This window comes from Nyctereutes procyonoides, unplaced genomic scaffold (assembly GCF_905146905.1).
Source record: "Nyctereutes procyonoides isolate TBG_1078 unplaced genomic scaffold, NYPRO_anot_genome, whole genome shotgun sequence".
In the NCBI taxonomy this organism is placed as follows: Eukaryota; Metazoa; Chordata; class Mammalia; order Carnivora; family Canidae; genus Nyctereutes; species Nyctereutes procyonoides.
In genome coordinates, this window is record NW_026575139.1 from 31572049 (window position 1) to 31597625 (window position 25577).

General features: G+C 32.2%; 1 protein-coding gene across 5 annotated transcripts in view; it reads right to left on the bottom strand.

The window, feature by feature from the left end:
• The window catches only part of GPHN (gephyrin), a 636471-nt gene that overhangs the window by 194380 nt on the left and 416514 nt on the right, over positions 1 to 25577 (bottom strand). For all 5 annotated transcript variants that reach the window (XM_055303645.1, XM_055303644.1, XM_055303642.1 and 2 more), the window contains one exon: positions 12538 to 12672. In XM_055303645.1, the coding sequence (XP_055159620.1) occupies positions 12538 to 12672 (135 nt within the window). The remainder of the gene's footprint in view (positions 1 to 12537; positions 12673 to 25577) is intronic.

Genomic DNA, 25577 nt, shown 5'->3' on the forward strand with positions numbered 1-25577 from the left:
TTTTCCTTTTTTTTTCACCCTAGGAATTGAATTACTTTATTTTTAGAATTACCTAATTTACATTCAGAACTACCTTGAGAGATAAATATTTCTAACCCTATTTTATTATGCTTTTTTTTTTAAAGTATGGCTATCATTGAGAGGAATTAAAACTTTTTTCTTAGAAATTGTTTATCTTCTAATCATTACCACTCAGTATATATTGGTAAGCTATATTGCTTCTGGTAGTTATGATTTGGAGGAGATTTTTAAAAATATTTTACTTGAGAGTAGATTTTTTTTAAAGATTTTATTTATTTATTCATGAGAGACACAGAGAGAGAGGCAGAGACATAGGCAGAGGGAGAAGCAGGCTCCATGCAGCGAGCCTGATGTGGGACTTGATGCCGGCACTCCGGGATCACAACCTGAGCCAACGGCAGATGCTCAATTGCTGACCCACTCAGGTGTCCAGACTTTTTTTTTTTAAGATCTTATTTATTTATTCATGAAAGACACACAGAGAGAGGCAGAGACATAGGCAAAGGGAGAAGCAGGCTCCATGCAGGGAGCCCGATGTGGGACTTGATCCTGGCACTCTGGGATCACAACCTGAGCCAACGGCAGATGCTCAATTGCTGACCCAACTCAGGTGTCCAGATTTTTTTTTTTAAGAACTTATTTATTTATTCATGAGAGACACACAGAGAGAGGCAGAGACATAGGCAGAGGGAGAAGCAGGCTTCCCACAAGGAGCCTAATGCGGCACTCGATCCCAGACCCTGGGATCACACTCTGAGCCAAAGGCTCAACCTCTGAGCCACCTAGGCATCCCAAAAATATTTTACTTTGAGAGCTCAAAATGTAATACACTCATAAATAAATATTTTTTGGGATCTGGTTAATAATACTTCAATTCACTATGCTTCAGCTCTTTCAATAAAACTATTGCTTCATCGTAAAACAATTCAGTTTCATTTGTGATTTATTAAGGCAAAGTGAAAAAGAGGGAAGGAAGAAATGAAAGGAAGATAAGTGATAATTATATGTCAGGGAAAAAGAAACATTTTAATGGATTTCTGGAGAAAAGCAATATGATAATAAACTAAACTAACAAAAGGATTAAGAAGATCAAGGAAAGAGTTGCAAAGGTTAAGGAAATGAGAAGTCAAAAACCAGAATCTTGGTAGCAAGTCATACATAGACCCACCAACCTATTTCATCCTTAAAATTTTTTTTTATCCTTAGGAATTCCTTCATTTTTAAGGATCTGATTTCTCGTGGTATATTAACATTTGAAATTATTTATTTATAGTTTATTATGGATTTAATTTTGATCTTTAAGTTTCTATAATAGATTTGATTCTAAAACAATCTATACAAAATTAGACTTTAAAGCAAGTTATTTCCTGCCAGAGTTTATTAATGTAATCCATGTTCTTTTTTTCCAAATTTCTTAACTCTCTAAAAAGAAATTATGAAGTCCATAAATGGTGTGATATAAAAGAGTTATTAGGCACTTTGAAATAACTTATAAGTAGTATAGTGTATGTTATTAAGAATTATTTATTATTTGTGAATGAAACAGAAGAAAATTTATTTTCAAACTTCCACTGAAATATGATATAATTTTCTACCCAGCAAGATTAAGAATAGAATGGCTTAGCCTAGATATAAATTGCTTGGGTATAAACACAGTTATAAAAAAATAAATAGTTGGCTTTATGAAGATTTGTTATAAATCTGAAAAGCAGGCAAAAGACATCTCTGTCATTACCAGACCCTATTTAAATAACAAAAAATTTTCCTTTTCTGGTTTAAAAAATAATATATATTATAAAATAACTTGCAATTATATCCTTATGCAGTACTGTTTACTATTTTTCTAACCACATAATTTTATTTTGAGCATCTTCCCATGTCATTAAATTTTGCAAAAAATATGATTTTTTGGGTTATATAAAAAACTCATATATGTATGTATAAGTTATTTAACCATAGATATTAAGGTTGGTTCTAATTTTTTATAAATATGAATAATGCTATGATAAATAATCCTGTACATAAGTCTTTGATAGCTTCTTTTATAATTTACATGAATAAATTTCTGGAAACTATGATTGATTAAAATGTAAGAAGAATCTTAAGAATATACATGTATATATATCCTTATACATAATGTTCACTTGAAAGGTCACACAGATTTATAATCCTACTAGTGTCAATAGGAATACTCATCTCACTGCTTATTATAGCATAGAGATTATAATTTAAAAATGGTTATCAATTAGATTGCACAATTTGCATTGTTTTAAATATTAAATAGATTTCTAGTGAGAGGGTACATGTTTTCTGACATTTCTTTGCCAAATTTATTTCTTTTCATAAAATGGCTGTTCCTGCTCTTTAGTTATTTTATTTTATTTTTTCCTGAGACTAGAAGAGCTCCTCTGGGCTCTTTATCTGATTTTTTTTTTTGTTGTATAATGCCTTTTTTTTTTTTTTTTTCACATCAGCTCCTCTATAAGGTCCTTGAGAGCAAGGCTAATATGTCTATCTATTGCTGTATTCCCAACACCTAGCATAGTATTTGACATATATTGCACTAAAAAAGATTCACTGAATAAATTTCTGAACTAATGTATTGTTTTGTTTTTAATGTAAGTAAAATGAGTAGGGAGAGCAGGTAATCATGAATTTTTGGGCAAGAAAACATATGACCAATTTTAGATTATATATCATTTTACAATATAAAAAACTAGAGATTATTTTAGTTTGGGATATGCTCTGTATTGAAGTCCTAAATGAGACACAGCAGTTAAATTACATGGATTTGAATCCTGGATCTATGTAATCAACTCCAAAATCAGCTACAAAAATAATGATGACACAGGTTATCTCCGTTCAGCTGCTTTTTGCACAAAACATGCCTAAAACAATTAAAAGTTTAAAGAGAGCAAAGCAATTAAATGGAACTGAAAGGTAGTATCCTTAATTTCACTATTCTTTGTATTTCTATAGTTCTTACTTTCCTATCTTCTTATAACTTGAACAGAACTCCAGTGGATACTAAGAGAAATCAATATATCATGTAAAAGAGATAAGCTTGATCTGAATAAGACCTTAAATGAGGTTAGAACATTTCCTGTTGATAATCTCTAACTTTATGTAGCAGCATGGAATGCAAAAGCTGTGATTAATAAATGTGAATTATTTTATATTAACTAGATATTAATATAACATCAGAGAGAAGGGCTAACAAGAATGATCATATTTGTTCAGTTAGTGGAGAAACTTATTTCAAAGGAATGGGATTATAGGCCTACAGGGGACTTTAGAAGCTAATTAATTTTATACCAGGGCATTACAGAAATAGAAACTGAGGTCCATTTGTTCTCAAAAAGTTATAAGGTGGCAAACTAGGGCTGGTACTCAATATTTAGTGTCTCACAGTGCAATTACATACTCAATGTCGTGAAATTTTCAAACAACTTCAGATCCATAATTTTTTTTTATTTTTTTAAAGATTTATTTATTTATTCATGAGAGACAAGATACTGAGAGAGAGAGGCAGAGACACAGGCAGAGGGAAAAGCAGGCCAGGCTCCTCGCAGGGAGTCTGATGCGGGACTCGATCCCAGATCCCAGGATCAATGATCTGAGCTGAAGGCAGGCACCCAACCACTGAGTCACCCAGGGATCCCAAAGGATCCATAATTTTTAAATGTCTGCCAGTAAATCAGTCAAATGCAAATGCTAAATTTGCTTCTTCCACAATATCATTAAACTGAATTCATGAATATGCAAAAATAATCTGGTTTTGATATCCATATAAATTATAGGAATCAAAAGCCTAAAAGTTCTGCATATACTTTCAGAGGTAGAATTAATACAAGCTACTAAGTTTAATTAAGAAAAGACTAAAATATTTAACTTCTGGAAGATTATTACACCATTGTTTTTAGCTGGGAAGTAGGAAACACCTAAAATATCCAAGTAGAGGTTGGCAAAAAAAAATGAGGCTTACATCTACAAAGTAGAATGCTAAACAATAAATAATAATGTTGCAAAAGATAATTTTTAAAAATGTAAAGTTCATGACATAGGAAGATGTTCATATTGATTAAAATAATGATTAAAATAGGTTAAAGTATTATATAGTTTAATAATAATAGCTAAACTTTATTGAGTACTTTCTATGTTTCACAGACTATGATAAGCTATTTGCATTTTAAAATTTAAATCTTAAAAACTCTATGAGGTAAATACTATTATCTTTCATTTAAAGATAAGTAAATTATAGGGATCCCTGGGTGGCGCAGCGGTTTGGTGCCTGCCTTTGGCCCAGGGCGCGATCCTGGAGACCCGGGATCGAATCCCACGTCGGGCTCCCGGTGCATGGAGCCTGCTTCTCCCTCTGCCTGTGTCTCTGCCTCTCTCTCTCTCTCTCTCTCTCTGTGTGACTATCATAAATAAATTAAAAAAAAAAAAAAAATTTAAAAAAAAAAAAAAAAAAAAAAAAAAAAAAAAATAAAGATAAGTAAATTATAGACATAAGTAACTTTCTGAGAGCCACATATTTAATAAGTGATAAAGCTGATATTCCTCACCAGGTCTGTCAGACTCCAGTATCTGAGCCCTTAATCACTGCCTTCCCATTATTATCCATTTATATAAAATATTTGAATCTATAGAAAAAAATTACAGAATAATACATAGCAAATTTAGATGTTGCTATTTATTAAGGGTAGTCATACACGAACTCTTTTCTTTTTTTTTGCTGTAAAATGAGCATATATATTGCTTTTTAAAAAATGAAATAAATTAAAAAAGACCATGCCACTTTCAGACTATCTAAGATGTAAAACTGTTAACTCTATAGCTAATCATTTCTGGTTACCTAAATCTTCTCAAACTAATCAATATTCATTTGCAAGCTCAGATTTCAGGATGGCAATTATACACTTGACAGTTAAGTTATACTCAGCTTCAATGATGAACATAATTCTGTAAACACTGAATAATTAGAAAAGGATCAGAGGAATTCCATTTTCAATTTTCATGACATATAAATGCAGAGGGGACACTTAATTAGATGAATGAAGAAACAGAAATTAATGTATAATCCTGCATACTTAGCAGAATGTCACAGAATAACCATTTAAAATAATTTGTATATTCAAAATTAATAGCTAAAACATATTGTAACTATCGAATTCCAGTTTTATCAAAATATGAAATACTTTACCATACTATGTAGTACCTTTCTCACTAGAAAAGAATATAAGAGAACCTTCCCTTATTTGAAGCCTCAAAAATCTGTTTTGCTATAAAGCCAGATTAAATAGCAAAACATACCTGTTACAGAGGAGAAAGTAGGCAATAATGAATGAGAATTATATTTACAGGAGTTAGGCATTTAATGAAAAATTAAAGAGCTTGGTGAGTATACAGAATGCCAGGTGAGTATTTATATATGTTAGTATTAGCCCAATATGGTCAATCTTATTTTTTTAGGAAAAGCTGAAAATTTCTATTTTTATTTAAAAGTCTCACTAAGATGAAGTGTTCTAAGCTAATTTTGAAAAAAAGAGAGCCATTTCCAATTATATTCCTAATAAAATTATCTTCCAACAACTATGATATGATTTAGAAAAGGGCTCTCTGTATAATAATTAGAACAGGATAACCTGGGGAAAAATCAGTTGGCACCCAAATACAGATGTAGCCTCACATTGGAAATGAGTAGAGTTAGCTGGAAATTAAAAGTTCTGGTTATGGGTCTTCAAAAGACTCTTAAAGTCTTCTCTCATTTTTAATCTGGGAGGAGAATCTCTGTTTCTTGCCCTAGAATTAATCTGGATCACAGAGTCAGGTGAATCATTTGTAAGTTTAAGCATAGTACTGGTGGTCATTTACATAAAGGATACAATCTTGGACTGAGAATACCACCATGACATGTCTCAATGGAAGATACTATTCAGCATATGTAATTTTGACCTAGGATATTTTCAAGAAACAAGCCAGTTTATTCATTTTATTGTACTAGTGACCCTTTAAGTATGGCCCATGGACCTATGAAGGATCCTCTTCAGGGATCCACAAGGCCAAATTATTTTAACAATAGTACTAAGACATTATTTTCCTTTTTCACTGTACTGACATTTGCACTGATGGTACAAAAGCAATGGTGGGTTGACATCTTAGTGCAAATCAAGATAGTGGATCCAAACAGTATGAATAATCATTGTATTTTTCACTACTATGTACTAATAGTTAAAAAAAAAAAAACTAACAGTTTCAAAAAAAGAAAAGCTAGTTTCATTTGACATTGTCGTCAATGAAACAGTAAATGCTAATTTAAACATGTTCCTTGAGTATGACAAAATGGAAAGTATGAATAAAATATTTCCACTGCATATTCCATGCACGAGGATGATGGTTGCCTCAAGGAAAAGTACTTCTGCAATGGAGATGTAAGCTGAACTAGCCAGGTTTTGCACAGAACACTATTTTTATTTACTTGAAGGAATGAAAGAATGACAAACTATGATTATCCAGACTTAGATGTTTGGTAGAAATTTTCTCAAAACTGAATGAAATGAGCCTGCCAACTGAAGGAAAACAGATAGGATTTGTTGCCTTTCTTCTCCCCCTCCCCCCCCAAGGATAAAATTCTAGCTTTTAAGCAAAAATTAGATTTGTGGAAACATACATCACCATGAGTTTGAGAGCTTCCAATGCTTCCAACGCTTTTTTTTGAACAGTGTGGTGGTTAAATCAACAAAGACAAGTTTTTGGTATAATATAATGAAAAATGTCAACATTTGGAAGAACTTATATTTTCTCAGTGACCAACAGATACATTCCAAAACCATGTCCAGGTATAAGATCTATTCAAAGTTCAAAATGGACCAACAAACTTTAACATATCAGAGCATAGTATAGTCTTTGAGGGGGTTTTAAATTTCATACTTTTAACTAGTTAGTTAAAATTAACTTTTAACAAACTATCAATTGTAAATTTTTGGTGTAGTGTCAAAAGAATATCCATGATTATGTGAAAACACTAGTCCTTTCTCTTCTGACTACATAATTGTGTGAAGCTGAATTTTTAAAATATTCTTCAACCAAAACATATCACAACAGATTAAAGTACAGAAGCAGATGTGAGAATTCAGCTGTCTTCTATTAAAGTAGACATCAAAATATATTTGAAAGATATAAAACAATGCCATCCTTTTCCACTTTTTTTTGTTGTTTTGGAAAATATTATTTTCATTACAATGTTGTTTATGTTAACATATAAAGGCTTTATTATTCTTATTTTGAAGCAAATAAAAAACATTTAAAAATTCTCAGTTTAAAAAAAATTCTCACTTTTAATTTCTAGTACAGGAAATATTGCTAGACATAACCCACATAAACAGAAACTATTCGGATTCCTAATTTTTAAGTGCTCTTGAGACTGTTAAGTGTGAGAATTGCTGGATTTGACCCATATTATTGAGACTATTATTGCCCACATGGGGCAATTAACCTTGCACAAAAGAAAACTTTTATTTTTATGTCCAGAGAATGTACTATTGATGTCACTAATTCTGTGCTTTCTAAACATTTTGATACTTGTTGACTCTACATATAAAACCCATAAATTTCTATAATGTCATTAACAGTTGAACAGATGTTGGTATACCAATGATGATATAATTTCAGACAAAAGCAAAAGTAAATATTTAAAGTAGTATGCAAAAAGTAGATTTTGTCTAGGCTTTTCAAAATAGGGGGAAAGCAATCTGCAAGCTTCACCTAGTATTTTGATTTAGGCTAGAATTTTAACAACTTCATAAGATTCTCCAGAGACTTGGGACCCTCAGATTTAGAACCAATGAACTAACCATATCATATAATCACTGTGGTGTTCACAAAGGAAAATGATGACAGTGTGGAATAGTTTGTACAAACTAACATGACTGAGAAAAAAAATCAAATGATTATGTAAAGGAAATCACACTGCTTTTCAGACATAAGACATTAAAAAAAACTATGAAAATCGTTTCTTCTTTACCCAGAGTAATCTAAACTTATTTGCTCAAAGGAAAATAATAGAAACATAGAGTGAAGTCTTAACTCTGCATTTTGTTTTAATTAAGATTATACATTAGTATATTAAGATATTTCAATACATATAGTTTTTAATCATTTCATAACCTTTAGTTTTATATGGATAGTATTTATATTTTCTTCCTAAGAAGAAAACTTGCTAGTTTTTTGGCTATAAAATTCTATTCTAATCTTTAAGATATATATGTGACAAGAGAGTACATTTATTTTTTAAGCCAAACCAGATGCTTAATTAATAAAAAGATAATTAAAATCTTTAGAAATTATTTCCTATTTTAACAACATCTATTGAGAATGATGAATTGACTGAAAGTTTGATTTTTTTTTTTTTTTTTTTTGCTCTGGTCATTCTCTACCCCATGCCTCTTAATTTCAAATAGAGATGCTGATGCCTTTCATAATTGAAAAATTAGCATTCATTTAAGTTGTGAATCATGCTCACTTTTCAAGAGAATTGATCTGTTAAAGAATTATTCTTTTAGCAAATCATTTTTGGGAGATTATCACTGTGTTAGAATTTGGGTCTTCTAGATATTGCCCACTATTATTTAAATGGAATCTATATAACTATTTGTCTTTTTTGCTTAAGCCATTCTTTTACTTAGGGCAATGAAAGACTAAAATTTCAAGTTTGTTCTTGTTTACAAAAAATTGGTTGTCTTCACTAGATTGTGTATTAAAAAGGAAATCCAAATGGTATATTTTATAGATCTTGTTCTCACTATAGCTGATAATCTTAAAGAGTAAAAGGACAATCTAGAATATTATACTGTAGTAAAGATATAAAATGTGAACCCAAAATAGTATTTACTATTACAGTTGATGACTTAAAAAAATAGATGCATGGCAGTAAATGAACAGGAAGTCTTTTAGCTTAAATACTGCCTCATTGACAAAAAGCTATAGAGGGAAAGTGGTTCTTTTTTTTTTTTTTTAAAGATTTTATTTATTTATTCACGAGAGACAGAGAGAGAGAAGAGAGAGAGGCAGAGACACAGGCAGAGGGAGAAGCAGGCTCCATGCAGGGAGCCTAATATGGGACTCAATCCTGGGTCTCCAGGATCAGGCTCTGAGCCGAAGGCGGCGCTAAAACGCTGAGCCACCTGGGCTGCCCGGGAAAGTGGTTCTTGATGGTTATTCCCAGATAATTCTGTACTCCTGGTGATAAATCATGGCACTTATACTTTATTATAATTTGTAGTTGTCTATTTTGTCTGTTTGTAATGGTAAGAACAATGTGTGCTGCTCATCACTGCTTTCCCAGCATTAGGCAAACTATTTAATAAATTAATAACTCTGTTGGGAAGGTAAGGACTGCATTTCTTTAAAGACACAAAGCTCAGAAAAGTGTAGTTATTAAGCAGAGACACCAGCATTTGAATCCATGTCTTCTATTATCAAGTTAAGTATTCTTTCTACTGCTGATCTTTCAAGACCATATTGTATTTCTGATGTAAAGAAAATATATTTGCACAGATATTTCTGCACATAACAGACTGCATGTCTAATATGAAACATGAAGAGGGATTTCTATGGAGTTTAGCTGACACTATTAGGTACTATATTATAAATATCAGCACCAAGATGAAGTAAAAGTAAAAATGTCAAACTCACTAGTACTATAATTTTATGCTGGAGACATTCCTGCAATGTCTCATATATTTATCTCAGATTGAATACATTCAAAATCAAAATGAATTAACTCCTTTACTGTCAAAATGACTTTCTTCCCTTATTATTCTTGAATATAGTTAACAACATCACCCTTTACCTGTATCTTAAATTAGAAGCCTAACATTCAGACTTTTCTGCCCTAGATTTTTATACTGAAAATTAAAATAAACAATTCACCTAGAATAGACAGATTTAAATCCTAGCCTTGCAATTTGATTTGGTAGGCAATGGCAAAATTTTTTTTTATAAATAAAAAGAAGCTGACATCTGAAGTTGGATTTTGAAGTCACTGAATTAGACTTTTCATGTAGTAATGAAGTTTTAGTCTGAGAGTTCTTGACTGGTGATAACTGGCTGGTGACAACTGTGTTTAAAGTGGTCATTATTGTTGAATATAATTCTCAAAACCTCCACGTAACACAAAAGCTTTTGTTTTTATTCATCCTTCATTCCCTGGTGAAATGTTCTCCTCAGAGAGGACTTCTCTGATAATCCTACCTCTGTAAGGTTTCCCTCCTATTTTCTACCAGTACTACTTTTTCACTTTTGCTTAGCATGAATTTCAATTTATAATTATTAAGTTTGGTAAAATTATAATTATTAGAATAATTTATGTTTATCTACCTACCTATTTTAAGATACCATCAACTAAACTGTAAACTCCTTAAGGGCATATATTATATCTGTCATTGATATAAAAGCATAAATAATATCTAGTTTAGTTTTAATTAAGCAGTCTTATAATTTGAGATCTTCAATACATAAATTTGACTTTCTTCACTCCCTTTTAAAAAAATCAATATTCAAACTAGTTTATTATGTTAGTGTTCTGATTCAGCCATTGAAGTTTAATTTTAAAATTACACTGAAGTACTAATTTTATTTTTGAGGTATATATTGTGGTACAGGTAAAAATTACCTAAAAGGATAAGCAAGAATCTTATTCCTAGATAAACATACAGAAAAAAAAAATCCTAGGAAAAAAGAGATATTCAAATACACGATTTTATTTAATTCATTGTTATTTCATCTAAGTGTTAACTAAGGAAAAAAATATTAAGACAAGCTATATGTTCTCCTAAAGCTTTGTAATGGGCAAATTAACTTAATAGATGTTAATGTTTTTATTTTTAGGATTTCACTTTAGTAAATTTGGAATGCCAAGTTTTAGAATTGCATTTAATATTCCTTTTGTAATTAAGATGTTCACGAAGTTTTAAAAAGGCTCAAAACTACTATGTTTAATTAAATTTAGCCTAGATATTTATATTCACAGTATATTATCAAGGAAAAGAATATTGCATCTTGAATAGCTCCATTTTCCCAATATTTTTGGTCTAAATATTTGGTGAATGACTAAACATTTATAGCAGCCTTAACTTCTAGCTTTATTACCAGGCTTTAGAAATGTGCATACCTTGGACAGTTGGGATTTAATGAAAACAACAAATTCTTTTGCTTTGAAAATTTAAAAGACATGAATGAGATTCTTCTAACCAATTCAAGTCCTAGAACTCCATGTTTTCAATCAGTTGAAGATGTACGTAGCTGACAGGCAGCTGACTAGCGTTAACATATATTTTTATGTCTAGAATATTCCAATAGTTTTCCTTCATTGAAGATTTAGAGCCATAATTTTTTTAAACTATAAAATTAATATTGGTTATATTGACACAAATCTAAAAGGAATGATATGTAGCAGTAACACTGGGAGGACTTTGCTGAGAAGGTTGTACAATTGTAAAAGCAACTGCACTACACATATGAAGAATTGCTTGAGATCATGTCTAGTTAAGTCCAGTTATAACATTCTTAAAGCTCATGTAAAAGTTGGAATTGAGGAAGACAGTATATAAGTTCTAAGTCTGATGACAAAGAAAAAGCCACACTTTGAAAAATTACCTGCAGATCTCTTGAATAAATTTAGTGTACAGCCAATATCTAACACCATATCTTATTAAATAAGAAGGAATGTTACCATTAATTTTTTGATGCCAATATTGGATCCATCATATAGAAAACTTAAAAGCACAAATGACTAACTTAACCAGGAAAGGGACATTCCAGAAGAAAGTAGTTACAACCACTATTAAGTCTGCTACTTAATTTATCATATACATGAAGATGTGAGGCAACAAATAAATGTCTAATCCTTTTTTCCTCCCACATATGATTCAGTACTTTGGAAAATCATAAGAAATAAATATTCAAAAACTTCCTTCCTTCCCCAAAGGTTGGCATTAAAACTTTCTTTCTAATCAATTTAGATTTGTTTCCAAACATTAGGCAGCAACATTCCAAGTTGAATATGTTTGAAAAAATTTGGCATGATACTAGAGCAGGGAGCTACCCCAACCTAGAGAAGTTAAAAAATAAATCCCTTTGGTGACATTTTTAAATTCTGTTAATATTACTGTTTATTGGGCAGAAATGCATTCATCCTTTGCATAAACAAATAACTTCACATTTATACTGATGAGTATGCTAAAAAAATAAGTCTAAAACAAAAAAACAGGAGCTACAGAAAGTGATACCTATAGCTGTGAGGTAGGAGTAAACATTTTGTATGAAATTTCTATTATCCTACTGTTGGCCTAATATGACAATCTGTGAAACAATGGTAATTATCTTATAGTCCATTCATTTTTCATTGCATTATCTTGCATGCAATCCAACCTTGACAAGCAGAGGGAAATATTGGTTAATTTTTCCAGATTTGTATAGTAGAACAGGTTTAAGGTGCCAAGGAACTGTACTTACTTTTGGTGTTGGGCAGGAAGCTGTAGAAAGACGAGATGTAGCCTGAGCACGAGGCGATTCTGAAGGAGTAGTGCTGAGGGAAGCTGTGTCTCGTGGGAGCACCTGAACACCACGAGAAATGATGGAGTCTGGAATCTGAACAAGAAAAACAAGGATGTTTTAATATTCTGAAAATAGCAACACCACTGAAATCAATACCTACACTATTTTTTGGGGCATTCTTGCTGCCTAGCTCTCATATATTTAGTCTCACTTACTGTTAGGTATAAATATATTCAACAATTTGGGATAGGATAGAAACCTTTAGATTTAAAATATTTTCCCTGGTCAAATAATATTTCATGAAAGTTTTCTTTTTAGGAGAGGCAATCTAGCATTGTAGTTAAGGAATAAAGTGTTTGCCATTCACATTACTGGCTCTGCCACTTAATAATATTTAATTCGTATATATTTTCCATTTTCCTGTCAGATTCTCCACCCTTCTTCATCCTCGCTGCTCTAAGCTGACCTGTATAGATAGAATCAAGTTATTCTGTGCTTTCTAGTTTCTAGTTGGGTTCAGCCAACTGGGAAGACACTACCAGGAAACTGAAAGGTTAGAGGAGAGTAAGGTCTGGTTTATACCTGTGGTTCCTTTTCTACTAGGTTACCACAGGTTGGCTAGGTCATAGCCTCTGTCAGATGATACTTGTTTATGGCTCTTTTCTGGATTCCAGTAGCACTTTCCTCCATTTACCCCATTATGACTAGGAGTATTAATGATCCCAGTATTACTAATCCCAGGGCACTGCATTGTGTCTTGTTGCTTGCCCTAAAATCTGCCCAAACCTTTGTAAACACTATTGTTGCTTATTAAACTCTTCTCAATTATCCATTTAACTATGCTATGACTTCTGTGGGGGCACTGATGGCTCTGCTTCTTAAATCACCATTTCCTTTAACTAGAAAAATGAAGATAATGATAGCATCTACCTTACCAGATTACTGTTGAGGATTAAATAAGATAATGCATATAAATTATCTAGCACTACAAAGTAGTAAATACTTAATAAATGTTAGCTATTATTATTAGATGTTACACTTATCAACATGTTAAAAACTGATGTAACTGAGTATCACTATTCAAAAAATATATAAACATAAGGACAAATAATGTGGATTATTCATTTAAAAATTATTATGTTGATTATAAAATTATTGTTGTGGACTATGCATAATTTGCATAGTTCTGGGTAGTACTAATGGGTTTAGGTTTTCTGATTTTGAACTGAGAACTTGACCACTTTCAAGTTTTGAGCACAGAGGTAATATACATATGATAAAAGAATAAGCAATTAACATTCAATCATTCAGTATCTCTTACTTTGTGAAAACAAGGAAGCAGTAGCCAGACTTTATGACTAGAAAGGTGCTCCTAATCTTATGCATCATCTGTTCCTCATAAATTTCCATAGAAGCTCTTTTATTTAGTTCCCATACCAATATCCTCATTGCCAAGCTACCATTTTAGGGCCTAACAATTTATAAATAATATTCCCATAACTAGGGTGAAAAGCAATGGGAATTCTGAGAAGAAAAACTGCTCTATCTGCTAGTATATTTGAGTACTTAATTGTGATAAATAATTAAAAGAAATGGAGGTAGTCAGATTTATTTTTTAAAGATATTTTACTTAAATTTGCTAACATATAGTAAAACACTCAGTGCTCATCTCATCTTGTGCCTTCCTTAATGCCAACATATAGTTCATCATTAGTTTCATATGTAGAGTTCAGTAATTCATCAGTTACATATAACACCCAGTGCTCATTACATCTTGTGTCTCCTTAATGCCCATCACCTGGTTACCCCATCCCCCCACCCACCTTCCCTTCTGCAACACTTTGTTTCCCAGGGTTAGGAGTCTCATGGTTTGTCTTCCTCTAATTTTTCCCCACTCAAGTTTCCTTCCTTTAGATATTCTGATTTAAAAGAGCTAGATGTTGCCATTAATGACTAGTAAAAAGAAATAAAGTCAAAGAAGGCTCCTATTATACTTAACATGACACCATGTTCCTTTACTTCATAGCAATTTCCAGTTATACTACATTTATATGTATGATGGTTTGATCAATGTCTATCTCCCATACTAGAATGTCTTGTCACAATGAAATCATGCTTTTGCTACTATTTTATGTCCAGTACCTAAGAAGGTACATGGACAAATTAGTAAGTATGCAGGATATATAGATTTCTAGACTCACAAACACATGTTTACATATACTACACATTCTCTCTCTCTCTCTCTCTGTGTGTGTGTGTGTGTGTATGAATGTACACAGGACAGCTGGATTTTTCAGGGAAAAGATAAGTTTAAATTTAAAATACATATTTTGGGGTTAATAGTCTGAGATACCCAATGAGCTATTAGAAATATGGCACTGGAGCTCAGAAAAGTTAGGAGTTGGTATACACTTTGGGAATTATCAATGGAAGTGACAGTTTAAGTCATGCATATGTTTCAGATCATCAAAGGACAGTACATAAAAGAACAAAAGATGATGGTTGATAATTCTAGGTGAGATCTATATTACAGGTTTAACAGAAGAAAAAAATTAAGGGGGAAAATAATCTGTAAATGAAATAACAGTATATCCTAATTTTCCTTGAACAATCAAGATTTATATCTATCATACCAGCTCAATTATTAAATAGCACATCTTTTCACTTTCATAAGTATTTCAGTTTGGAAGATAAATTATCTTACTGGACCACTTTCTTACACCATACACACAAAAAATTTTTTAATGGATTAAAGACCTAAGTGTGAGATTTGAAGTCATAAAAATCCTAGAAGAGAACACAGGGAGTAACCTCTTTGACATCAACTGTAGCAACTTCTTTCTAAATGTCTCCTGAGGTAAGGGAAACAAAAGCAAAAATGAACTATTGGACTTCCATTAAAATAAAAAGCTTCTGAACAGCAAAGGAAACAATCAACAAAACTAAAAGGCAACCTACAGAATGGCAGAAGATATATGCAAATGACATATCTGATAAAGTGTTAGTATACAAAATCTATAAAGAACTTATAAAATTCAGTACCCCAAAGACAAATTGTGCAATTAAAAATGGGCAGCAAACATAGACATTTTCCAAAGAAGATATACAGATGGATAACAGACATTGAAGAGATGCTCAACATCACTGATCATCAGGGAAATGTAAATCAAAACTACAATGAGATATCACCTCACACCTGTCAGAATGGCTAAAATCAGCAAAAAGAAACAAGTGTTGGCAAGGATGTAGAGAAAGGAAATTATCTTACACTTTTGGTGGGAATGCAAATTGGTGCAGTTATTCTGCGAAACAGTATGTATGGCGATTCCTCAGAAAACTAAAAATATAACTACCTTATGATACAATAATTGCAGTACTAGGTATTTACCCAAAGAATACAAAAATACTAACTGAAAGGCATACATGCACCCTGATGTTTATAGCAGCATTATCTATAATAGCCAAGTTATGGACACAGTCCAATGTCCATCGACTGATACATGGATAAAAAAGATGTTACATACACACACACACACACACACACACACAGGAATATTACTCAGTCATAAAAAGAAAGAAATCTTGCCATTTGCAATGACGTGGATGGAGCTAGAGAGTATTATGCTAAGTGAAATAAGTTGGTCAGAGAGAGACAAATATATGATTTCACTCGTGTGGAATTTAAGAAACAAAACAAATGAGGAAAGGAGGGGAAAAAAGAGAGGAAGCTCACCAAGAAACAGATTCTTAACTATAGACAGCAAAGTGATGGTTAACAGAGGGGAGGTGGGTGGGAGGATCGTAAAATAGGTAATGGGGATTAAGGAGTGCCCTTTTGTGATGAGCACTGGATGTTGTATGGAACTGTTGAATCACTAAATTGTATATCTCAAACTAACTTACACTGTATGTTACCTAACTGGAATCTAAATAAAAACTTTAAAAAAGCCATTAGATCCATCAATTGAAGAAGTTATCAGGACAGTAAAAAAGGTAGAAGTGAGTCAAGGAAGCAAGTGGGATGATAAAGTAGGGTAATTATAAGAAAAGAAGAGGGGATCCTTGGGTGACTCAGTGGTTTAGTGCCTGCCTTCGGCCCAGGGTGTGATCCTGGAATCCCAGGATCGAGTCCCAAGTCAGGCTCTCTGCATGGAACCTGCTTCTCCCTCTGTCTGTGTCTCTGCCTCTCTCTCTCTCTCTGTGTCTCTCATGAATAAATAAATAAAATCTTTAAAAAAATTAATAGTGAGAGATATTCACTATTATTCTTTCTTTTGGTGCCTGAAGTGAAGATCTATTAATGAGAAAAATGGGGAAATATATGTTAAAGATAACTTTAGGAGAGTTATCCATATATTGGATATATGCATTGATGAATGATCAGGGAGGGTAACTAAAGATTTGGGAAAGGAATTATCAACAATGTGGATCCAGTTAATATTGGCAACCATAAATTTGCAATTTCATTAAGTAGCCTGGAAATAAACTTTCCACCTATCTCAAAAAATGAACTTACACAAAAGATAAATACTTAAAAATCATTTATAGAGATATGGTTGTGAAAGCTACACAAATAGATGAGATTCTAAAGACACACATAGACCGAATTTAACAGGCATTAGAACAAGATGGTAGTAGTTATTAGTTGTCTGAGAGACAGCTATTTTATTATTTGATAGATACCTGATTAGAAGAGGTAAAAAGAAAAATTTGAGATAAGGAAAAGGAGGCATTGAATAATGATTACTCAGTTGATGGACATTTGCACTGTTTCCATTTTGGAGACCTATGAACAATGCTACTATGAATATTCTAGTATGTATCATGATTCCTACATGCATTAATTTTTGAATGTATATACTTAGGAATTGAATTGCTAGTTGTCATGTAGGCATATCCTCTTTTACAAATTTCTAAATTGGTTAAGCCAATTTATATGTCTATCAAAAAATGGTGATAGTTCCTACTCCACAACATATCTCTATCTAGAACTGTCAATATCGGCATTTTTTTTTCAAGTCTAGTAGTAGTAATAATATGCTATCGTGGTTTTAATGTTCCTTTCCCTGATTAATGAGAAAAAACATTATCTTATATATTTATCAGGCATTTATATGTTCTTTTTTGTAAAGTCCCTGTTTAAGTCTTTTGCCCACATTTTCCCTTACTGGGTTGCCCTTTTTACTCAATTGTTAGATTTCAGTATCTATTCTGGATAACTAGTCCTTTGTCAGTTTTATATGGTAAAAATATCTGTAGCTTGTTGTCTTACTTAATCATGTCTTACGACGAACAGAATATTTTAATTTAACCAAATCTATCAGTATTTTCCTTTATAGTAAGGACTCCATTGGAAAATGCATAGTAGGAAATGCCAAAGTCCATCACTCCATGAAAGAGGTGACTAAACTAGCAAAAAAAAAAAAAACAAAAAAAACAAAAAACTATTTCTCCACTAATATATCCTTGAAGACACAGCCACATTCCTGGTAAGCATTCTGAGTACTACAGAGAGAACAAACTTTATTCTTAAGAATTGCAGTTCATTGTTTCAGTATGTCCAGTGGCTCAATGAAGGATAGATATATAGGGCTTGCTTTTATTTCCTCTAACGTGGAACTTTTCCTGGGCTTCTGCAGCTAACCAGGATTTGTTGTATTGTTCAAAAATATAAAGGCAAATATATTAGCTACTGCTCTCTGGGAAAGGGATGGCAGTTGGGACAACGAGTAGATTAACTGAGACACTTGAAAAGAAAGGCTATGTTATGAAATGCTTTCAGGTATATGCACTTTGAAAAGCATATTCTCGGGAATCCAGAAGTTCATGTTTATGCCCAAAGTTAGCCAAATCCTCCAAAGACTTTACTTAATCTTACACTTCTTGCTGAACTTCAGACTCTACACAGCAGGAAGTGAAAGCTAAGAGTTGTACACTGGCTGAGTGTTAGAGGCATGCCCTGATATATACAGAGTCTAAATGCAAAGAATAAGAGATTTTCTGTTTTTGTATACATTCTCCCCAGGCACTTAAGGAAACCTCTGTTTGACTACACAGCTAATGCAATAGAGACTTTAGTAACCAATAAATAATAATAGACTTGTCAAGAAAAGTTAATCATCAAACCAAAACCAATAATTATGACAAAGAGCATTATTATACCTTGGGGAGGGGGAAGAATCTGACTTCCAGAGATTCTACTTATAATATTCAAAATGTTCAGTTTGCAACAAAAATTATAAGCTATGCAAAGAAACAAGAAAGTGTGGCCCATATATAGGAAAACAACAACAACAAAAAGAATAAATAGAAACTGTTCCTGAGCGAGCTCAGACACTAGGCTGACTAGAATTTAAATCAACTATTTACTTTTTCACTATTAAAAAAATCCACATAAAAGTGGATACACACAGTTCAAACTCATGTTGTTCAAGGGTCAACCATCTAACTAAAATAAAAAATTCACTGGATGAGTTCAGTGTAGATATGAGCAAGCAAAGAATTAGTGACTTGAAGATAAATCAATTGAGAATACTCAATTTGAGCAAAAGAAAAAAAGAATGAAGATAAATGAGCAGAATTTCAGTAAACTATGGGAGTACACTAATAAATGCACCAAGATATGTATAATGGGAGCATTATAGTGGAAAGAATATAAGGAGAGGAGAGAGAGAGAAAATATTTGAAGAAATAATGACTAAAAACTTTCCAAGTCTAATGAAAGATATACATCTACATGTCCAAGAAGTTCAACAATTCCAAGTTAGATAAAGAGAGCTACACCAAGACACATTGTAACAAACTGTTGAAGGTGAAAGACAAAGAATTCTGAAAGCAGCAAGAGAGAATCAACCTATATGAGAGATCCTCAATAAAGTTAACAGCCAATTTTTCAACAGAAACTGTAGGGGTCAATAGATAGCAAAATAACCTACTCAAAATACTGGAAGAAAACGATCTGTCACTCAGAAATTTTATATATGGCAAAACTATAATCCAAAAATGAAAAAGAAATAAAAATATTCTCAGATAAACAAAAGAGTTCAATACTAGTAGAGCTTCCCTACAAAAAATGCTAAAAGTCCTACAGGCTGAAATGAAAGGACAATGAACAGTAATCTGGTATTCACATGGAGAAATAAATAACACTGGTACTCTACACAGGTAGATACAAAAGTATTAATAAATATTTTGGGTTGTAAATCAATAATTTAAAAAGAAAAATATATAAAACCATAATTATAAATCTGTGTTGATGGGCAAAAAAGGTACAAATATGTGTTTTGTGAAAATAACAACATAAGTGAGGAAGACTGGGCAAATATTTTGCATAATATTTAAACTAATTTGGAATTAATTCAAACTAGACTGTTACAAAGTAAGATGTTAATTTTAACCCCTCGGGCAACCACTACAAAGATAACTAAAAAAAATATTTGACAAAAGAAATAAAAGAAAAATGAAAATGACACACTAGAAAATATATATTAATCAAAAATGAAGGAAGTAATGGAGAAAATGAGTAACAAAAAAGATAAAAGACATACAGAAATAACAAACTAGAAAAAAACCTTACTTTATCATCAAAAGTAACCTTACTTTTTTATCAAAAGTAACCTTACTTTTTTAAAAAAGTAACCTTACTTTTTTAATAATTGTAGCTGGATTACTTTTTTATCAAAAGTAACCTTACTTTTTTAATAATTGTAGCTGGATTACACTACCCAATTAAAAGGCAGAGACTAACAAAATGGATTAAAAAACATGATCTAAGTATACACCTTAGATCCAAAGACATAAATAGGTAGAAAGTGAAAGAATGGAAAGATTTTTTTTCTATGCAAACAGTAATCAAGAGAGATAGAATGGCTACAATAATATCAGACAAAATGGATATTAAGACAAAAACTGTTACAAGAGACAGACATAAAATATTGATAAAAAGGTCAATCCATCAGAAGATATATGAACCATAAACATACACACACCTAATAAGAGCCCCAAAATATACAAAGCAAAAACTAACAGTACTGGAGAAAAATATCCAACAACAACAGTGAAGGAGACTTCAGTGTTCCACTTTCAATAATGGTTAGAGCAACTAGGCAGAAGATCAACTAGTAGAACAGAAGATTTGAACAACAGTGTAACCCAATAACCATATAGAGAAAAATCTACCTGGAAACAGTAAAATACACATTTTTCTCAAGTGAACAAGGAACATTTTACACTAAAATACTGAAATCAAACAATGTATCTTCTCTGACTATAATGAAAGTGGAAAACAATATAGAAAGAAACTGGGAAATTTACAAATACAGGGAAATTAAACACTCTTAACTGATAAGTCAAGGAAGAAATTACAAAGGAAATTATAACATTTTGACATGAATGAAATGAAAACCAATATACCGAAACTTACAGGTGCAGCAACAGTAGTTCAGAGGGGAAATTTGTAACTGCAAAATCTACTTTAAAAAAGAAGAAAGATTTCAAATCAGTACTCTAATCTACTAAGAACTAAAAAAATAAGAGCAAATTAAACCCAAATCAGAGAGAAAGAAGGAACTAATAAAAAGTATAACAAAGATAAATAAAATACAGAACAAAAAGACACTGAATCAACAAAACCAAAGTTGGTTCTTTGGAAAGTGCAACAGAATGGATAAACCTTTACCTAGGGAAAAAAGAAAGAAAATTCATATTACTAAAATTAGGACTAAAAGTGAGGACATTACTATTGATTTCACAAAAATAAAAATTATACTATAAACAATTGTATGCCAAAAATCAAATAACCCAGATAAATCCAGAAATTATGAAAATTGATACAAGAAATCGAAAATCTGGAGTAGACATTGAACAATACGAAACAGTAATCCAAAAAAGTCTCAACAAGAAAAAACTCAGGGCCAGATGGTCTCACTAAAATATTCTATCAAATGTTTAAAAAAGAGTTAACACAAATCCTTTAAAAACTCTTCTACAAAACTGAAGAGGTGGGAGTACTTAACTCATTTTATGGTACTAGTATTATCCTGATACCAAAAACAAATGCAGACATCACAGGAAAAGAATACTATAGACCAGTATTCTTTATGAATACAGAAGCAAAGATCTTAAATAAAATACTAGAAATTAAATCCAATAGCATATTAAAATGATTACATACCACGAACAAGTGGGATTTATTCCATGAGTGTGTGTTTCAGCATAAGAAATATAATCAGTATAATCAGAAATATAATCAATACATTAACAGAATGAAAAAAATCCACATGATCATCTCAATTGATGTAGAAAAAGCATTTGACTTAATTGAATACCCTTTCATGATAAAAACACAAAAAAACCCACAAACAAATAGAAGGCAACTTCCCCAGTCTGATAAAGGGCATCTATGAAAAATCCAGAATTAACATCCCATTTTTAATGATAAAAGACAAAAAACTCCCTCCTAAGATCAGGATCAAGGATTTCTTCTTTCACCATTTCTTTTCAACATTGTACTAGAAGTAATGGAAGTTCTAGCCAGGGAAATTAAATAAGAAAAATAAATAAATAAAAGGCATTATCTTGCATTTGGTAATAGATTCTTAGACATTATACCAAACGTACAAGGAACAAAGAAAATTAACACATATAAGACCATCAAAATTAAAAACTTGAGGTGCCTGGGTGGCTCAGTTGATTAAGCACCTGACTCTTGATTCAGGCTCAGGTCATGTTCTCAGTGTCCTAAGATTAAGCACTGCAGCAGGCTTTGCTCAGCATGGAGTCTTTTGAGATTCTTTTTTCCCCTTCCCTCTATCCCCTTCCCCCATCTGCACACTCTTTCTTTCTGTTTCAATAAATAAGTAAATAAAACCTAAAAAAATTAAAAATTTTGTGCATCAAAGGACATGATCTAGAAAAGTAGAAAAGACAACCTACAGAATGGGAGAAAATATTTGCAAATCACATATCTCATAGTGGTCCAGTACCCAGAATATATAAAGAACATTTAACAACAAAAGATAAATAATCAATTTTTTAAAAACCTCATTTTTTAAAAGAGGCAAAAGATTTGGATAGACATTTTTTCTAAAAAGATATACAAATGGCCAATAAGCAGCAATAAACGATGCTCAGCATAATTAGCATTAGAGAAATACAAATCAAAACCATGAGATATCACTTTACACCCAATGACTACAGTTTCATTTTTTTAAATAAGGAAAAAAACAAACGTTGAGCATGTAGAGAAACTAGAAATCTCATAAATTGCTATTGGGTATGTAAGATACTATATCTTGACAGAAAGCAGTTCTGTGGTTCCTCAAAAAGTTAAACAGAATTATATGATTCAACAATTTTACTCCTAGGTATATATCCAAGAGAATGAAAAAAATGGTGTTTAAACCAAATTTTTTTTAAGATTGTATTTATTTATTCATGAGAGACACACACACACAGAGAGAGAGAGAGAGAGAGAGAAAGAGAGAGAGAGAGAGAGAGAGAGAGGTAGAGACACAGGCAGAGGGAGAAGCAGGCTCCATGCAGGGAGCCCGACGAGGGACTCAATCCCGGGTCTCCAGGATCAGGCCCTGGGCTGAAGGCGGCGCTAAACCGCTGAGCCACCTGGGCTGCCCTAAACCAAAATTTGAACACAGATGTTCATACCAGTATTATTTTAATAACCAAAGAGTGGAACCATCCCAAGTGTCCATCAACTGACCAATGACAAAACAACATGTGGCATACCTACACAATGGAGTATTGTGCAGCCATACAAGGAGTACTGATACATGTGACAATACAGATGAACCTTGGAAACATGTTAAGCAAAAGCAGCTAGATATAAAAAGCCACATATTGTATGATTCCATTTTTCTGTAATGTCCAGAGGGGTCAAAAGCATAGAGACAGAAAGTAAATTAGCAGTTGCCAGAAGGTAGGGAAAGGGATTATGCTCAATTGATATGGTGTTTTTTGGTGGGTAAGAAAATATTCTGGAATTAGATAGAGGTGATGTTGCACAACACTGTGAATGTACTAAAAGCCACTGAACTGTATTTTAAATGGTTAAATGGTGAATTTTATGTTACATGAATTTTACTTCAATTAAGTTTTAAAAGGAATCCTTCCCTACCCCAGTATAATGAAAATGTTGTCCTATATCATTCTATAAAAGCTTTACAGTTTTGCCTTTCATATTTAGGTCTCCATTAAACTTAGAATTGATTTTTATATACTCTATGAGATAAACAAATCAACTTCATTTTTTAAATTTTATATGGACAAACTATGGTCCCAGCATCATTTATTGAAAAAAGACTTTTTCCATGAGTATGTGGTAAAACTCTATCATATACCAACTGTCCACATGTGCATTGGTGGTTTTTGGGCTTATATTCTGTTCCACTGGTCTGTTAATTCTTGCATCAATAATGCAGTTTTAATTATATCATTTTAAGTCTTGATATTTATAGAACAGGTCTTTCCACTTGGTTCTTTTCCTTATTCAAGAATATCTTGGTTATTTTTGGCCTTTACATATCCATTCTATATAAATTTTAGAAGCAGCTTATCAAGTTTATTTCTTCCTTTTTAATTAAACACACACAATCACCACTTAGGAACTGGTAGGATTAGGATTGTGTTTACTATGTTAGTATAGAAAAGTATAAAAAAGTTTTAAAAGATACCCCTCTAATTAAAGTGTTTATTTCTAGGGCACTGTGAAAGCAAATGAGAAAAAATGAGAGGGTAGCTCAAATAGGTGTTAATCTTTTTTGATTGATTTTAATTTTATTTCATTTTTCATTTTTATTTTTCAATAAGGAGAACATATTCATGTATTACTTGTACAATTATAAACATTTTGTAAAATATTTATTTATTTGAGAGTGAGAGGGAATATGTGAATGGGGCGAGGGGCAGAGGGAAAAGAATCTCAAGCAGATGCCCCACTGAGCATGGAGCCCAATGGGGAGCTTGATCCCATGACCCATAAGATCATGACCCGAGATGGTATCACGAGTTGGACGCTTAACTAACTGAACCACTCAGGTGCCCCAATACAAACATTTTTAGTAATAAAAATCATGAGTGATTGTTTCAAAAATTTTTTTTAAATTTTTATTTATTTATGATAGTCACAGAGAGAGAGAGAGAGAGAGAGAGAGAGAGAGAGAGAGAGAGGCAGAGACACAGGCAGAGGGAGAAGCAGGCTCCATGCACCGGGAGCCCGATGTAGGATTCGATCCTGGGTCTCCAGGATCACACCCTGGGCCAAAGGCAGGCGCCAAACCGCTGTACCACCTAGGGATCCCTGATTGTTTCAAAATTAAGAAGTGGTATATGTACTCAACAATTAGGGAGAAGTAAAAGAATGAACACAATGTCTTGTACACAGTTGATATTAATAATTATTTTCTTTATAATAAAGAAGCAGAAGCAAAAGCTAACTTTTAAGAACTTATATAAGTTCTCTTTGAGATAGAAGGAATGGAAGAAAGAATTAACTCAGAAAAATAGTTTAACCAGAAATGACAGATGTTCCTTGATGGTCTTTATTTTAATACAACAAAAAGCAAGATAAGAGAATAGGGAAAAGGAAGAGGTGAGAAAGGTAAAGATCTGAAAATTGCAACTTGTCAACATGTATAAAGGATTCAATAAGAAATGAACCCGAGGCTTGTCAAGGAGAAGTGAGGATCCACCTAAATAAGCAGAATTTGTAGTGGGTAACATAAACACCAATGAGAAGAAGAAATCCCAAATCACTTACAAGTAACATTCCTACATTAAGAGAACTAATCTGTATTTTTATTGTCTTATGTAACTGATAGCATAGAAACTGAGAAAACAATTTGTCTCAGTTGATCTCAAAACATTCTGCAGATATGCAATGTAATTTCAACTGTGAATTATTAAACAACAGAATTTTACCCATCAAGGGAAATTGTAATGAGAATGCATAGTTTTTTAAAGGAACTTTCATCTATGTTGCTTTT